The sequence below is a fragment of the Aplysia californica genome, unplaced genomic scaffold (genome assembly GCF_000002075.1).
Source record: "Aplysia californica isolate F4 #8 unplaced genomic scaffold, AplCal3.0 scaffold00739, whole genome shotgun sequence".
Classification (NCBI taxonomy): Eukaryota; Metazoa; Mollusca; class Gastropoda; order Aplysiida; family Aplysiidae; genus Aplysia; species Aplysia californica.
Window position 1 is genome coordinate 344,685 of NW_004798009.1, and position 18,827 is coordinate 363,511.

Consider the following 18,827-nt stretch of genomic DNA (forward strand, 5'->3'; position numbering starts at 1 on the left):
GGGTGTTGAATAGGACGAGGGATTGGGGCAGGATGTAAAGGGTTCATTTGTTCGGGTAATGGGTAAATCCCCCTCCCCACGCCCCCCAGACTCAAACGATATCAAGCCCTATAGAATAATGTGCTTTTACGACTGGTAATGAAATATATAACACAGGAATTCGCTTCTAGTTTTAGTGCAACCAGAGAGCCCGCGCCAATCTCGGGCCTGGCAGTGAACAGGTTAACAGCCTGTCAAGTCTTCTTGTAAAATGCAAATGTTTTCAAAATAGTAAAGAAACTTTTTTGTTTGTCATTTTTGTCATTTTCTTCTATTTCATCAGTTTGAAATTCGTTAAAAAGCATGGCAATGTACTTCTTTTTTAAAGTCTCTCAGTAAAGCGCGGTGATGCCAACAGATAATTCAAAGAAGCGTCTGCTTGCCTTTTTTCTCCCACACATGAAACCCAAATAACCGTCTGCCAAAACCTCCTCTTATCAACGTCAATGTTCTAAAAAGGCGACAGTAGACGAATTTTGTGTACATTGTAGGTAATGTATGGCTTGCGTGACATCCGGTTGCCTTTGGGTAAGGGAACATTAATACGGAAGTCCCCTAGTGAATATTTCCAGACTGTGCAATCTATAGCCTTCAGAAATTCCTGGTTACTATCTTTGCAGTTCCATCTTTAAAAAGCTAAAGAAGCTCCCATATGCGCTCATGTATATAGTGTAGATTGAATCATGTATGGGAGTTTTTCTGAAAGGCACAGGGGAAAAAGTAGAGATGTCAGTTTTGGGCTAATTTGCGTTGGACGTGGGTTGGAAAGTGTTTACGCACTTCCCCTGGCCCATCTATGTGTCCAGGGCAAAAACCTGATGGGTCTCCCCATAACAGACTTGGAAAATAAGCTGCACTATGGGAATACGTGGGCTGTTAAGCATTTCATTCGTGGTTTTCCCCAAAATGCCCCCGAAAATGACATATCTGGGTTTTCTCTTGCGCCCTTCATTTTATGTATTTGAACGTAGGTTACTGCCGTCTATACATGTCCAAGTGAAAAAATCAAAACAACGGGCGTCAAACTTCTTGTTACCGAACTCCCCCCCCCTCCTTGCAATACTGATTACACAATAAAGTGTCGCCTTAATTAAGGAAATACAATTGGAAAGAGATTTTTCTGTCCACCTGATTGGATGCAACTTAATAATATAAGGACTTTTACCATACACAAAGATAGCGATGGCTTTAATCGAGTAAACCGCCACTTATCTGTGTAGTAATGTCCACCAAAAATGGAAGTGCAGTTATTTAACTGGGTCTTCCGTTTACGCAGGTATCAACCTTTGCGTTTTGACGGGAAAAGACAAATAACACAGTAAGTAACAAACAATACACAATGCCATTGCTTTTTCCCCTCCATGTCACTTTAAGGAAATTTTTTGTTTCTAAAGTAACGCCAAACATTTACCACATGTACAATGCCAGCACGTGAAATACACGAAGAATAGGGGAAACAGGTAAATAGACATTACGTTTTAATGTTACAAACGATTTTCAGAATGATCACTTCAATAGACGAACAACAACCAGTACGCTACAACAGTTTCACAAAAGACGACAGACGAACTTGAGACGCCTTCTGCCTCAACAACAGACTGTACCGCACACAGCAAACAATTGGAGAGAATACAAGACACTGTACACAATTGAAAAAGAGCCTTCAATAGAACATATCCTCGTCTTAGGAACCTAACATTGTTCTTAAGTAATACATCGATATGATGATAACGTCGAAAAATCGGTTGCATTTTGGTTATCTTTCTCCATTAGATGTCAGAAAACATAATTAAAAAGAGCCGACAATCTTGAACCAGTTTGGCACAAAGTCAATCCAAACCGTCACCAACTTTCTCCCTTCAATCTTAAACAAAAGAGAAAGCTGAAAGTACAGCTTATTGCTTGAGAAAAGTCACTACAATGTTATTCGTAATATAATGTGCAGCAACATTAGGCTCTACTTTTTTTCACAGAGCCATCCGGCGCAACATTTGTGCGTTCTATAAACACAGTCGTTCTAAAACAATCTAAAATACAAGAATCTAAACGTGGCATAAAAAAACAACAACTGACCACGTCACTTCTACACTATCATAACTATACATTTAGCAGTGCCGATCGTAACAAAACTAAAGGATAGTCCCACAGTAGATTTCTTTTCCTACTAAATATCACAACATAGTGATGATTTTATTTGTAATAATTAAGTTTTTGCATCATTATATTATTACAGTCGGAAAAGTTCGGGTTGATTCTAAGATCACATTCAGTAAATCCGTTTGAGATAGAAAGACTGGGGATGGATGGGGTAGATTGGGGAGCTATTCTTTAGTTTTGCCGAGCGATTTGGGACGATCAACACAACTATCTGGAAGTATCTCTTATTGTGCACCTGAATAGACAAAGTAAAACTTTCTTACCAACAAGCTGGATGATGAAGTAGACCACACAGGTGAGCAGACTCATGCGTATGATGTCACGATCTTGTGAGCTTAGCGTCATCCAGTACACAATGGACAAACCTAGGATGATATGAAGATATAATTGATAACACACAATCCTTACAGGTGAACGTTTGCTAGACTTAAACTCTGGGCAAGGGAATAAGAGCGGAGTTTACTCCACTTGAGTAGGATTGACAAAACGAAAGTTTGCGTTCTGGGAACAGTAAACTATGAACTAAACTTCGCTAGAAACTACCAGGGAATCTGTTTAAAAAACTGCTTCGGAGTTAAACCTTTTTTGACTAAGATATGAGATAGGCCTGTGTTCCATGCTGATGTGATAAGTTAATTTTGACCAGAAGTAGAAAATTCTAAATAGAACACTCTTATATTCAAAGGCACAACCGCCTCTAGTTTACTTATAAGTATTCCCATATGAATGATATCTCGTGTTACTCTGCTTTTACCGTTTCTGTACATTGCCACGCAATATCAGTTCAGTTTCGTTCAAGCCACACTTACTGAGAAGCGCTCCTCCGTAGAGACGTATGGGCAAGGTGATCAGTTCAACTCCTGGGGTCTCCAGGGTCGTATGGAATATATGAGATGGGAGGATAAGAGCCTGTGGGGTGGGCAGGAGAGGAGAGGTCAGTAAACAGATAAATAAGACAAAACAAAAGATAAATATACTGCACTGTATCCAGTAATCAGTTTATCAATAAATCCAGAGGAAACTCGAGAATCTTTTGTTTGCAAGATGAGTTGGTAGATAGGTAGGTCGGTAAGTAGGTAAGCAAGCAGTAAGGTAAAAAGGTATCTATCTATCTCTCTATCTATCTATCTATCTATCTATCTATCTATCTATCTATCTATCTATCTATCTATCTATCTATCTATCTATCTATCTATCTATCTATCTACATTAGCTGAAAGATCGTTTGTCCTCCTTGCTCCATCAGTTTGGGACTCTCTTCCCCAACCCTTGAGACATACAACATCTGAGAGTAAATTTAATTTTTTTAAAAATCTTTAAAGACACACCAATGACATCATTTTTATATCAGTAGATTCATGTTCAGTACTATATTATGTAAATGACTATGTATCCATTATTGTATTTTGTGAATTGCATTGTGTATATCATTTTATTATGTATGCTCATTTCGTAACGATGTGTACGCGTGCGGGTGTGTTACGCGTGTGTGTGTATGAGTGTGTGTGTTTGTGTGTGTGTATGTGTGTGTGTGTGTGTGTGTGTGTGTGTGTGTGTGTGTGTGTGTGTGTGTGTGTGACTGTGTGTGTGTGTGTGTGTGTGTGTGTGTGTGTGTGTGTGTGTGTGTGTGTCGCATGCGTGAATATTTTTCGTAAATGTATTTATGTAAAGCGCCTAGAGCTGTGTTTACAAGGGAGTGGGGGCAACAGAAATTATCTTTATTATTATTATTATTATTATTATTATTATTATTATTATTATTATTATTATTATTATTATTACTTGCCTCATTCTATCTGTCTAAGGATCAATCGATATAGGGCCTATCTGTCAAATATTTCATCTATTCATTTGTCTATTTGGCTATCTATACATCTGTCTAGCAATTTTTTAAAGGCAAAGAACATTTGTATTTGCTCGCTTTCGTTTATGCTATTGTCTTTTCGTAATTTGTCATAATATATTATATGTATACGTTCACAAATGCTTTAACGGGGGTTTAAACCAGAATGACCTTCCGTCTTGATAGACACAAATACAGACTTCCAGTGGTTAACTACAAACGGTAGAAAACTGAAAACAAAGTGCTTTGCATAATTAAGCGGGATTGACAGTTTACATATTTTTGTCTACGGCGATCCGTTTGGCCTCTCATTCCTCCTATTAGTCCCCAATACCTGTTAATTGACCCGCAAGACCTGTGGTTTTGCAGTTCTCAACCCAGCTCAGAGATCAAACTCTTTGTTTTAGTAGAGATTTTACGGCGCTCGCAACTGCATAAGGTCATATGAGCGCCATGAGATTAGAGGTGTTACAAAAGAGTAACAAACATAAAAAAGAAGAAGGGAAAATAAGAACGATAGATGTTTCATAGGAAAGAAGAAGCAAACCGCACCAGAGCACCCGCCAACCACCCACGATCAAACTCTAAGAAGTTGGTGAGTCTTCTGACTAGATACTTTGGTTCGTAAGTGGCCTTTTCCCTTGTTTTTCTCTTTGTCATAAATATTTGTTTGCCTGTGCAGCACATCCTCATAAATACAACTCCATTCTTTTCGGAGTTTTCTTTGGTTGGTGATATCTAGTAACCTAGAGTGTAATGCAGAAAATGTTAACGTATTTCAAAAGAAACATTCCGCAACAACGCGTCTACGACATGTTTGAGTTAACACAGAGTAGATTGGCTCACCCAAAGGCCGATGACCGTGAACATTAGAGCGACGAAGACCTGCCATACCCTGAGACCGGCAGGAAGTTTGACGTACAGCTGGTCACTATGGCCGAGGATCTGGCTCAACTGTAGACAGAAACATAGAGAGTTTGGGGGGGGGGGGTGGGAGACAGGTCAGTTGTATGGAAGTTAAGTAGGAAAAAAATCCTATGGCTAGGTCAATTATAACAATAAGGAAGAAAATTAATGATTGTGTCAGTTCCGTGGGAAAAAAATCGAATAGCTAAGTCATTTATTAGAACGAAACAACAACAACAACAACAACCCCCCCCCCTAAAAAAAACCCAACAAAAAACCCCCCAACAATCACGAATAAATGTGTGTTGTTATAAATGTATTTCACACAAGAAAAACGAACAGATCAATCATGTGGAGGGTATCTAAATTGTTGTAATTGCAAATACACTACGCTCCCATCAACACAATGTAAAACATTTAATTAAGAATTTACATTATTCATGGAGAGTAATCAGAACTTGATGGTTGTGTTGGTTTAACGCCTTCTTCAGCACTGTAAAAATGTTGCCTTAGGACCTTGCTTAGTGGACAGAGAGCTTTAAGAACTCCTTAAATAACTCAAGTTCAACGTCGAAACGCTGAAGATTAGAAACAGGGCGTTCGCTTCACAGTGCCAATTGAACGAGTGGAGCAATTTACCGTTTCTGTACATTGCCACGCAATACCAGAGCAGTCTCATTCAAGCCACTTACTGAGAAGCGCTCCTCCATAGAGGCGTATGGTCAAGGTGATCTGTTCAACCGACAACCATTATTAATATTTATGATTTGGTATCTGTATGGATTTAACCCAGGGCTCAACGCTGTAAGATTATTTAAGGGGTGAGACTTTCATATTCAACGTCTGTCTCCGAAACAACAGAGGTAAGCGGGTGGAAAGGCCTGAACTCCCCCCCCCCCCACCCTAAAAAACAAACAAATAAATGAACAAACAAACAAACGAACAAACACAAATAAAATAAAACGAAATATACCCCTCGTTTCGGGGATCAGATCAAGGCCAAATGCACCATTTGCCCAATATAATACGATGTAAACTTCCAGCCCATTACTTACTAAGGAAAATCGCAGCTTAAATAAGAAGAAAAGGCCCCAGCCCATGGTTGCAAGACTTTACACTCAAGACCCAGAGAAAGAACAAAACGCATAGTGATAAAAAGTTGAGGTGATGCAAAGAAATTGAAATCCGCACCAATTTACTTTTTAAAAAAAAGGAAAAGTACTTAATACAGTAAAGAACACGGTGTGGTAAAGGAACCCATTTAACACAGTTAACTTACTTAAGAGGTCATACGTTTGATTTTAACTTTGTTATAATATTATAGTAGAAGAATGGATGTCACAGATAAAATACCATTTTTAAAAAATCTACAGACTCATTGAAGTGCAACAGTAGAACGAATCAACAGAGAGTCATAACATAGCATCCCATTATCTCTTGCACGGCCATTCGTTCAATTTCTGTCTTTCAGCTTTGCAATCTTTACTAGTGAACTTGCAGATGCAAATGACAGGACAGCTAAGGAATCCCCCAAACCACGAACGCTCAAAAAAGCTCTAGTGATGATTGAAATTGTGGTCATCCACACCACAATCCAGAATAATATCGACAGAGTAAAAAGGAGATTATAAGAGCACTTACGAGAACAAGAATACAGATTTACAAACTAAAACAAAACAATTAAGAAATAACAATAACGCAATAAATTGAGTATCTAGTGGAATGATGTTATATTATGTGGTTCTCTGGGCGTGAGGGACGGGGTATGTGGGTGTCGTCTGAGGGTTTCCTACCACATCCCGGAAGAGCAAAACCAATTTTACATAACAACAACAACAACAACAACAAACCTTAAAAAGGAGGGGGTGGGGTGGGGAGTGGGCTCTTCCGAGAGCACTCTTATTTTTAAATACTTTTGGAGACCAGACTGTTTTTGCTTTAACCAGAAGAAAGTGGTACCAAGTCCTCCACTAAACGACCTTTCTGTTGCAAAATGGAAGGTAAACATAGTGTAATTTCCCCCGGATTCGATTACGTCGAATTAAGGTCAATGGGGCTTGTGATAGACGGGGGAGAGGAGGGTGGGATCATAAACAGATACAGGAAGTGCCAGAAGGAACATAGTGTTTGTTTGTTGGTCTGCTGAGAGAGAGAAAGAGAGAGAGGGAGAGAGAGAGAGAGAGAGAGAGAGAGAGAGAGAGAAGGGGAGAGAAGGGGAGATGGAGAGAGAGATCGATAGAAAGAGAGGAAGAGAGAAAGAAAGAGAAGGGGAGACGGAGAGAAACAAGAGAGAGAGAGTAAGAGAGAGAAACAAAGATAGAAAGAGAGAGAGAGAGAGAGAGAGAGAGAGAGAGAGAGAGAGAGAGAGAGAGAAGGAGGGAGAGCAGGTAAGGGACCAGGCAGGCAGGCAGACACATAAATAGGCTGGTTCGGGGGGAGAGTGTTATACGGAAGCTGATGGACAATAGAAATGAGAAAGTAAAAGGTCAGGCACGAACACAAATAGAGACGGGGAAATAGGAAAGGTAGAACTACTGAGAGAACGTGAATCGAAGGGCGAAGGACAGATTGAAATAGAAAAACGAGAACGGATGTACACAAACACACACTGATTTGAGGACTCTCAAACACATCCTCACACCTATGTGCTACGCAGAAAAATGTAACCACGAACAGATAACTTGCATCATATCTTTCAAGTATAAAAAAGAATTATATTCCATACTTGGAGTTAGTTGTTTAACACTGCAACTCCAGTGAAATAAATCGTCATATCCATAGGTGAAATTAAAATAAACAGATATATAAAAAAATAAACAAATAAACAAATAAACAACTAAATAAACAATTAAATAAATAAATATATAAATACAATTTAAAAAATAAATTATTATCTGTCGTGGTGAAATATCAGCTGTTTAGGGCAATGCACTGCCTTTTTCTTTTGCGTAAATTGCTCGGCGCAGTACATTTGCCTTACCTTACCCTAGCAAACAGCTCCTGCCTTTTGGTAAGTCTTGATTGCAGTTTGAACATGGCTTTCACAGAGTAACCACAGATACAGCATGGGTATAATACTAATGGAAAACTTATTCAAGTGCCTCGTGTATGGAGAAATCAGAACAAACCATGTGGGCCACATTGAACATGTAGGCACTATAAAGAGAAGGTCCCAGAGATAAAAGAGAAACTCATGGTTATTTGAGATAAATGAGCTAAGATATTAAGGATAAAATGGTTATATACCAGTACTGATCCAAGAAGTTATGGACGTTATTACACATTTTGTTAGAATCAAAATAGTCAGATCCAATATTTCGTAGTTCACTTTAAGTTGCACGCCCAAGACAAACTAGAAATCAACATACTTTAGTACGCGTCATTGGAACGTTAACAACTATGTTCATAAGCATTAAAATTCACGACGTAAGGTCGATAGCAATTAAAATTGTAAGTTAAAAGTAGAGTGTAGAAATACAAAATACCACACTGTGTCAAATGGTGGAGCATGTTCTTTACTGATATTGTCCCTTGACACTCATTAAATGAATCTTTTTATTTTACCACTTACACACGGAATCAAACTAAGCTCTTTAGCAGAATCATGATTTTTAAGAATTATTTACCTTTGATGTACAAGTGAAAGTACATGGCATTTGATCACTTTTACAACTTATGAAAAAACCCCATCTGGCTTTAAATCGATTTTGACGATGTATGGGCCCATGTGTGCGTGAGTATGTGTGTGTATGTGTGTGTGTGTGTGTGTGCGTGAGTGTGTGTGTGTGTGTGTGTGTGTGTGTGCGAGTGATTTTGTGTGTGTGTGTGTGTGTGTGTATTTGTTTGAGTGTGTATTTGTGTGTGCGTGTATGTGTTTGTCTGTGTTTGTGCATAATATGTGTATATGTGTGTATGTGTGTGTGTGTGTGTGTGTGTGTGTGTGTGTGTGTGTGTGTGTGTGCTCACATATTTCGCGAGAGAGACAGAGAGAGAGCCCACCCACATACACACTACAACACCAATAACAATAACCTCATAGGGCACAACAGTATAAAAATTCAAGAATATTTCCTTTAGTTGAGAGAGAGAGAGAGAGAGAGAGCGAGAGAGAGAGAGAGAGAGAGAGAGAGAGAGAGAGAGAGAGAAAGAGAGAGAGAGAGAGAGAGAGAGAGATAAGAGAAGAGAACACAGTGCTTTAAAGGAAAACAAAGCGTCAGAGTGTCGAAGAAAAAACGAGGAAAGAAGATACTTGAGGGTTATCGAGGGTCAGAAATAGGGGTTGGGGACGGTAGAAATCAATTCCGGAAAGATTTCCAAAAAGGTTTCCCTCGCACAGAAATAGCAGCTCGTATGTCAGTTGTGAGCTGTTCTATCAGTTCCCGCGCAGCGTTTTTCTTGGGCCCCAAATTAAATTGGAAAAAGAACTCAGAATTACAAATACTGTTATATCGTTGAAGGAGAAAGGTCGCCTCCTGGAAGTTCGAAAGACAAGGTCGGGATTTTGTAGGTTAATGGATTGACTGTTAACGTTAAAGTTCCTTCCGAAATATAGATTACTTTACTTGTGAGCTGCTTCGACCCGGGTTGTAAGGGTTAACCCGAGCTGAGCGTGATGCAGCATCCAAGCAGAACGATGGACGTACTCCATGAAATTAACTTCTGAAATGGGAATCTCCCTCACGTCTTGGGCGTGCATTAACTAGCAGACTGATCTTTAAACCAAATACCCAGATTTTGAAAGCTGAAAATCATTAATAATGACTTTTAAAAAATATTTACAATTCCTCATAGTTTTTGCATTGCCTTTACAGAATACTTTTGCTTTCTTTTACATCTCTCCAAACTAACAGCTAGTGTTGAGTTGTTGCAGAGAAAATGGTCCCTTCTGACATGGGGTGGGGTGAGGTTGAGTGGTTAAATGTCGTATTCGAAGCACATAAATGATTAACACTATCAAGATTAAAATTTGTAAAGCAAGCCCAGCCAATATTAGTGTCTAAAATGGGTCAGATATGACTGCCATTTTTAAAATGAAAATTACCCTATTATTAATAACATGCAACCAAGAACAGCTAACGGATAGAAAAGCTATTCCTCAATTAAAGCACCCCCCCCATTTTGCCCTTAGGCTACACAGGGGCGCATTATGAAAATTTGTTCATGCGTTTTAACAAACAACGGAAAAAGTAGTCATTAAAAGAATTTTTTAAAAACTCTCTAAAAAGAAAGGGAAACTTTTAAATGATAGACACGCTTGAAAGACTAACAATATTGTAATGTGCTTTGCACAAACATTATTTGACACAGACCTTAATGATTCCAAAACTAAGCACTCAAATCCCAGTCCTTATTCCTTCCTCCACGGCCTGGTCTCATTTTCCCACACGCTGAGTTGTATGGGCCAATACCTTCAACCCCAAAAGACATGAAGAGCGAACACCATTCACTCGTGTGCACAATATTTATACACTCACACAGAAAAGCACACGCATAGAAAAACAGATCCACAAATACAATTACACATGTAAAATTAGACACACACAACCACACACAACACCCCCCCCCTTTCACAAACAATCACGGAATGCACACACATACATACATAAATACATAAACATATACAAACACTTACACAATTCTACAGGTGGGTGGTTGGCGGGTGTTTGGTGTGGTTTGCTCCGTCTTTCCTATTTCAAATATTGATCATCCTAATCTCTCCTCCTTCTAGTTTGTGTATGTTACTTTCTTGCAACACATCTATTCTTCGGCACTTATACGACCTTACTGTGTTGCAAGTGCCGTGAAACACTAAGACTTACGAAAACCGATCTAAATATAATTAAAAGCACGGCTCACGGACGTGTGTATTTTTAGTTATACTCGTAATGTTCCATCTTTAGATACACCACGGCAGTCAGTTGCTGACAGCCAGAAAAAATAGATTTTGTTATCCAAACTGATTTTTCGATTTTGGACTATTTAAGTAGAGCAACATATGCCTTATAGATTGGAAATATCTTCAAGTGTCTAAAACATCTATAAAGTGCTCACATATTATTACGCCATGTTTGTGAACTTTTTATTGAAATAGACCAGTGTGAATTCGGTTGTTGTTTTTTTCAATTTTTCTCAAAACTATGATTTTCTTACGGGGTGGGTCACCTGTGCAGAGATATTTCTGAAAGCACAAGTCACAGCTCAATCCCTCTTTGCATGACTGCTTCTAGATAATATGTTTGCAGCGTACTAAAAGATTATTGTGATATTGTAATAAGGTTTCTGTCAGTGTAAAAAAGATTGAAAGTATTACTCTGATTTGTGATCAATTTTTTGTCCGTATATCGTATATGACACTAAAAGGGCAGATGCAAGAAAAATATGAGACTTAGGAAAGAAATCTTTAGTACGGTGTAGCTTGTGTATACAGAAACACTGTGTTAAAATATCAAAGCTGTGCCAATTCAATCTTTTTCAGATTCCTGCTCAGAATTTGCGAGAATTTTGGTCTGTCGAACACTTTGATTCTACAGAATTAAAAAAATTGACAGTGAAATCATATAATAATAATCATCATCATCATCATCATCATCATCATCATCATCATCATCATCATCATCATCAGCATCATCATCATCATCAGCATCATCATCATCATCATAATAATACTTGACATTTATATAGCGTTCAACCCCGAATAAAGTACACAGGCTCTGAGCGTTTTACAATACAGTACAACATACAACAATAACATAAAACGTTGTGTTCTGACTAAAGAAAAGTATTCCAAATATTCATCTTATTAATTTAAAAGCAGAAACGACTTTAGCTGATATTTTAACGAATCAAAAGAGTTGATCTTTCTCAAATTCCAGACCTTGGGGCCTTGGTATTCAAATGCCCTTTCAACCATTGTTTTAAGTTTCATAGATCGTAAAATAATTTTCTTTTTGTTAGCTGATGACCTTAAACTGCGAGTTGGAATGTACAGTCTAATTTCTAAATACATGCAGCTGATCAGATGATTTACCTCAGCCGACATTGACAAACTGGAATCAAAATAGATTTTCCAAGATTCTTAACTTTTCTTGAAAATACAATTTTTGCATCATCAATTGTAATGTGATCGTGGTCAATCTCTTTAACAGACTTTGCATTGCCTCCCAGAATAACTTCAGTTTTATTATAATTCAACATCAATTAATTTTTGTTCATCCAGTTTTTCACTAAGGCAATACAATTTTCAGCACGAAGGATAAGTTCATCTAAGTTGGTAAACAATGTTGAACTATAAATTTGGGTATCATCAACATAAAAATGGTATTTTAAGTCATACTTAACTATTTCCTTTACAAGTTGTTGAGTATAAATGGTGAACAAAACTGGACCGAGAACTGAGCCCTGGGGGATCCCATACTTAAGAGCATGATCTGATGACTTAAGCCCTTTAATAAAAATAGATTGGTAACGATTTGACAGGTAAGAAGAAAACCAGCTAAGGGCAGTCCCGGATAATTCAAAAGACATTTCCAATCGCTTCAATAAAATAGGATGGTCAATTGTATCAAAAGCTGTTGATAGATCTAAAAGGCTCAGCAAATCAACTTTTCCTGAATCACAGCCAGTAAGCATGTCATTCATGACTTTAAGAAGTGCTGTTTCTGTGCTGTGGTTAGCTCAATAGGCAGACTGGAATGGCTCTAACAGATTTTTCTATTGTAAGTGTTGACGAAGCTGCTCGAGGACAACATTTTCAAGGATTTTAGACAAAAAGTTAGATTTGAAACAGGTGTATAGTTCTTTAAGACATTCTGATCTAAGTTTTGTTTCTTTAGCAAAGGTTTTACAAGAGCGATTTTAAAAGAATCTGGTACTGATCCGTACACTAGAGAATCATTTATGATTTTAGTAATAAATGGGATCAGTTCGTCAATGCAGGAAGACACCAGAGAACTAGGGACAGGGTCGAGATCACAATATTTGCTGGGGGATTTTAGAATTACAGATTTAATGTATTCTTCAGAAACAGGTTTAAACTTATCACCCCATCATATACATCAAAATCACATGTTTCATAGCCATCAAGGTCGTTTCTTAGTTTCTGGACTTTATCTGTAAAATAATCAGCAAACTTTTCAGGTAGTTCTTGATCGCTAAAAGAATTTGGGAGACGTGTCTCTTTGGCCCTTCCTAATAGTTCATCACAAATTGTGAATATTGTTTACATGGTTTTGAATTTTCCAATTTAGAAACATAGTATTTTTTTTAGCACATTTAGCTACAAATTTCAGCTCTTGCTTCTTTAATCTAAAAATGTGCTTGTGGATGGTGAGCCCTGTTTTAAGCCATTGTCTCTCTGCCGTCCTGCATTCGATTTTGGCCGCTTTCACCTCAACCCCGAACCATGGTGCATACGGTCTAGTCGACAGACGACGAGTTACACATTATGGTGTGTGCTTGTCAAGAACTGCCCTAACAGAGGAATTATACAAATCAACACAGACTGTTTTAAAGTTACTTAAAAGTTTCAACAAATCCATTTTAAACTTATTGATGTCATTTTCTTTGATGTTCCTTGTAGACACAGAATGTTTTTCAGGCTTGGTCTTAGTCACATCTGTATATGGCAGCAATGCCTCCCCCTCTTCGACCTTGGCGTGGAAAAGATTTAACGATGTAGGTTTGAGGTACTAAATTAGCGAGTGTTAGCTCATCACCACATGGTGTTAACCAAGTTTCGGTGAGAAAAAAGATGTTGAAAATATTTTCAGTTTTGTTTTTACACGATTGAACATTCATATAATGTAAGCCATCCGTATGTGTTGGCTGTGTTCCTGGGAAATATTGTCTGCATTAATTCTGTATAGGTTGGTGTGACACACTTCTCTGCTCTTGCAATTAGAACAAGAACTCACTTTTCTCTGGGATATTTTAACTTCTATTTTCCTTTTACCTCCCCTTTTTGACCTTTTAGTTTTTGGTATACGATTTAAGTTGTTTTTTTAAAGTCTCCTCATAACACTTCGAGGTATGAAAACATGGTCCAGAGATCGAAATGACAACAGAGTGTCTGGAGAGTATGTAGTTTTATTGTCCTCTTCAGTAAATACACTGTCTGTGTTAGAGCCACCCTCACCACAGGCTGGGAGTCCATTTGAAAAAAAAGTGTCCCCTTGTCAAAACAAATTCGTTTGACATTTTAACAAAGAGACGACCTAAAAATGAGTAAAACAAGTAATCCAACACTGACTCCACTTGTCCACCAACACAGAAAAGTAGAAATACCTCTGGTAGTTTTCATTCTTTCAAGAAAATTTTATATCAAATAATTCACAAAATCTTAACGCATATGATGGTATAATTTTTGAAAATATCCAGAAATTAAAAGAGTCAAAAACACCACATAATAGTATGAGATCAAGAAGGCTGCCTGTTGGCGCGATCACAACTCACACTGATGTGTTTCTGTTTCTTGACACATATTGGTTATTGGGAAGCCCAGTATACTTAAGTTAGAGCCCAAACAAAAATTTTCACTTCAGCTGTACCAAGTGTCCTTAATGACATCAATATTTTCAAGAGCTAAAAAGAAAAACAGATTGCAAGAGAACGACAACTAAACGTCATTAGCCGATATTTATGGTAACAACCGTCTTGCTTGGCGTCATTGAGGGATTCCCACTTTGTCAGACCTGTCAAAGAGTATAGAAATACTGGTCATGGTGACAACACGATCGCACAACGGCAGCATGCCGACTCGGATTATTTTCTTTGCATCTTGCAAAACTGTTTGGTTGTCAAAAGTAGAGCTGTAATTCTAATGAATTTTAAAAACATTTAATTTTCCAGACAAACTGCGGCACCTGCAGTCTTAAGTTACAGTAAATTCCCATGGGGTTATATATGTCTTCGAAGGAAAGCTAAAACAAGATTGCAATTGGCTTTTCTTTCTGACGCCATCATTTCTAAATCTGCTTATTCTCAGGATTCTCATATTTCAAAGACAATTATTAATATTGATTTAAAATTCGTTACGTCCCCGTAGAAATCTGTTAAGACCAGTTGGTAGGCGGGTTGCTATAATCCTGCCCATTAAGGGTGATCATAATTAATGATATAACAACATTCTAGTTGGCAAGCGAATAAACAGAATATTATAATGGACAAGGGAAGGGAGCGTATTTTACTTGTTTGCTGCTGGTGAGAGGGGCCAGCAATACAACAAAAACAAACCCGGTAACTTGCGTGTAACAGGGGTTTTGAAAAGGGAACATCAACGTAAAGGAAGGCGCTATTAAAGTTTCAATCTATTTCTCAATATGTATGTTGTATGTTGTCATTATTTTTTTGCTGTTAGAAATTTGAATGGGATGAAATCATCATTCATCGACAAATATGTAACGGTTACCTCAACATTGAGAATACTGACAAAACCTTAAGGCTCATTCAATTTTTCAGCCAGTTTCTACGTTATTTGGTAAGATCTAAAATGTAAAACATTTGTTGCGAGAAATCTCTATATTTCAGTTAGTTTTGCTCTGGTGGCTTATTTTGTGTGCTGTATAGGAAAAGGACTTGAATCTTTGGGGTGGGGGAATATTAGCAAAATATCCAAATAAAGAAATAAGCAAACAATAAAGACAAACTACGAAAACTATTCTTATGTGATACTGATCAAATAATGCAATATGGTAGGAAAGACATCAAGCAAAATTTGAACCCAATTGGTCCAAAAATATTGAAGCATTAGTATTGTATGTGTAAAAGTCTTACGAAATGAGACCATTATCTTATCCGTAAAAGTAGTGTGAACACAAGCAACTTCCTCCCGTAGACCCAGGAATGGTGATTCGATCCAATCAAATCCCTCCCAATTACTACAAGAACAAACAAACTAAAAGGACCCCGCTTTGCCCAGCAAAGTTATAGATCTAGTGCATCTTCTCCTGTGCTTACTGCTGGGGACTTCTACAGTCGAAAAATAAACAGCTAACAAAAATTGCAGAGATGGAATAGCCAGTAAACTTGCCATGCGGTTTTTAACATGACTTTTCAATCTACTTTCCACTATAATTCATGCAGCGGTAGACCAATGCAGGAACGCACCTATCAGAAAACTACTACCCCCCCCCCAAAAAAATAAAAAATTTTTAAAATAATTTTTTAAGTCGAAAAAAGTGTATTACGTCTATTATTAATTAAACTATTTTTGTATTTAGTAAGTTTGTCATAAAAAGTCTTTCTTTGCTGTCTAAACTCAAAAGTAGAATGTTATTACGTAATATTTAAGAGTTTGACAATCAGTATGTTAAACCTAGACCCAGGGCAAACAAAGGATCCGTCGAACAATAATATTTTGATAACATAAATCAAGCAAAGATATTTTGTCTCACCATAGGCTGCTGTATAATTATCTGTTGTTTTTTTCGCGCTCTATTGTCTTTTCTTTCTTAAAACATTTTTTGAATCACCCAGTGTAATTTATGTACGTCGCAAACAACGCTTGAATTGGCAGAGTTCTTTGAGAATCGGGAAATCGCAATTTCAAGTGGCAGGCCAATACAAACAGGATACATTATCCAGGAGGTGCTGCTTATAGATGGAATACATTTTGGAACCAGCCTCTTTGAAATCTCTTTTGGATTCCCAGTGTCGAAACTGGTTATAGATGAGTGCCCTAATAGCATGCACACATGAGCCATCCTCCTTCTCTTCTCGCAACTTTAACGAAATCTAAATCTTGAAAACTCAAGCAATGATAACAGTGTGGGTAAGACGTTAGCCGTATGTTGTTGTGGTCAATAAACAGTCAACCCTCCTCTCTCTCTCTCTCTCTCTCTCTCTCTCTCTCTCTCTCTCTCTCTCTCTCTTTCAGCTGTGAACTCCAGTTTACCTTGCGTAAATTTATAGAATCTTTGTGTTTTTGAAATGAAGGGCACTTGTGCACAAAACAAGAAAAAAGAATCTGGCCAATAATATCTCACTATATATTTACCCTAACATTTCACTGTAGAAAATTCCAAGAGCTGGTTGTTTCAAATACTTTAATAATTCTAGCATTTTACCCCTACCCTAGCATTCTGTGGATTTTAATGTGTTCTTCTGCAGTTGTAACATGTAATACCCTGAACTAAACCTTACACTTACTTACAAGGTAACCCACCACTGATTGATGCACACTTTTACCTAGGTCATTCAAGTTCTGTCCAAGAAAATCCTGATTGAAAGACAGGTAGTCTAGCTCATCAGGTTTTCCCATCAGTTCCATAATCTCCGCCACACACTTGACTTACTCCTTTAATGTCCCCGACGTCGATAAACTTCTCCTTATCTTCATGGTAAACCCTTGTCTCCCTTCTGTTCTCCTCGCCCTCTTTCTCTTTTCAGTCCACTTCCCCCCTCTCTCTTTCTTTCTTTCCTCGAGACCGATAGTGGAATTAAACTTGTTAAAATAAAATGACACCTACCTTTTTGTTTTTTTACAATATGCATAATTATTCAAGACAACACTTTAGAAACTCTCACTCTCTCTCTCTCTCTCTCCCTCTCTCTCTCTCTCTCTCTCTCTCTCTCTCTCTCTCTCTCTCTCTCTCTCCGTCTCTCTCTCCCTCTCTCTCTTCCTCCTCCTCCTCCTCCTCCTCTGCCATAAAGCCAAACAGGTGTCTCTCATATCAATCACTGTTTAACATTATATGCACAGCATGAATCTGAATTTGAATTGATTTTATGTTCTTTTTTAATATCGGGCCACTCCACTTCATCACCATCTTCCCTGAAAGACGTGGGAGTTAGGGAATATGCGATATCGAGAGAAAATTCAATCTGTGTTCTCTCCGCTCTCTTTCTCAACTCTCTCTCTCTCTCTCTCTCTCTCTCTCTCTCTCTCTCTCTCTCTCTCTCTCTCTCCCTCTATCTCTCTTTCTCTTCCCCCACCCCCCCCCCTCCTCTCTCTATCAGTCTTTTTCTTCTCTCTCGATTCTCGTTCTCTCTTCTTACGTTCTCTCTCCCTCTCATTATCTGTCTTTGTCGTTCTCTCTTTCTCTCCCTCTTTCCCCCAACTGTTTTCCGACCACTCATTATCCCGGTTCCAAATACAAATAACTGTTTAGGAAGCCGTTTTTAAAGTGCGAATGATTACGTAATCGTGATGTGTAGGTGTGTCTCAAAGTTCTTTTAAATATGGGCAGGTGTATTATGGAAATACGGATTAACCAAAAAGCTATTTAAAAAGACAGACCGAGGGTTGTAGTAAAATGAAGAATTCGCGAAGAAAAAAACCCAGACAGAAAACGGTACAACATTTTTAGTTTTCTTTTATTGTAGGTGCATACGAGAATCTGTAAACAACTGTTTTTTTCTGCATCAATAATTAACAAAACGTGCCATGTGTCCTGACATTCTAAATAAGAAAGTAAAAAGCTGAATGCTTGACAATTAATCAGCAAAAATGGCTGTCTTTTACGGTGTAAATATAAACGAGTACTAAATTAAAACAGATTTTCACAGAATACCATTCTTCAACCGGCTTTTTAAAATGTATTCTGTGTTCTAATTTGTCTTTGTTGAGAAAAAAATGACGTTTACAATTTATGCAAGAGAGAAAATGGGAAGTATAGGTGATTGATTTATACATGTGGCTGTGTATGTGAATGTGTGTGTTTGTCTGCGTGTATGTGTTTGTATTTGTGTGTGTGTGTGTGTGTGTGTGTGTGTGTGTGAGTGTGTGTGTGTTTGTGTTTGTGTGTGTGTGTGTGTGGGTGTGTGTGTGTGTGTTAGTGTACGAGTGGGTGTGTTCGTGGGGTGTGTGTGTATGTGTGTGTCTGTGTATGTCTGTTGATGTGTGTGTATATGTGTGGGTGTATGTGCGTGTCTATGTGTGTCTGTG

At 38.0% G+C, this 18,827-nt stretch overlaps 1 protein-coding gene across 2 annotated transcripts in view; it reads right to left on the reverse strand.

Moving 5' to 3' along the window:
- Positions 1 to 1,505: 1,505 nt before the first annotated feature.
- Positions 1,506 to 18,827, reverse strand: part of LOC101845429 (tumor protein p53-inducible protein 11-like) — a 40,058-nt gene continuing 22,736 nt past the window's right edge. For both annotated transcript variants that reach the window (XM_035972555.1, XM_005108974.3), the window contains 3 exons: positions 4,886 to 4,993; positions 3,006 to 3,105; positions 1,506 to 2,561 (listed from right to left, as the gene is read on the reverse strand). In XM_035972555.1, the coding sequence (XP_035828448.1) occupies positions 2,404 to 2,561; positions 3,006 to 3,105; positions 4,886 to 4,993 (366 nt within the window). In that variant the 3' untranslated portion in view covers positions 1,506 to 2,403. The remainder of the gene's footprint in view (positions 2,562 to 3,005; positions 3,106 to 4,885; positions 4,994 to 18,827) is intronic.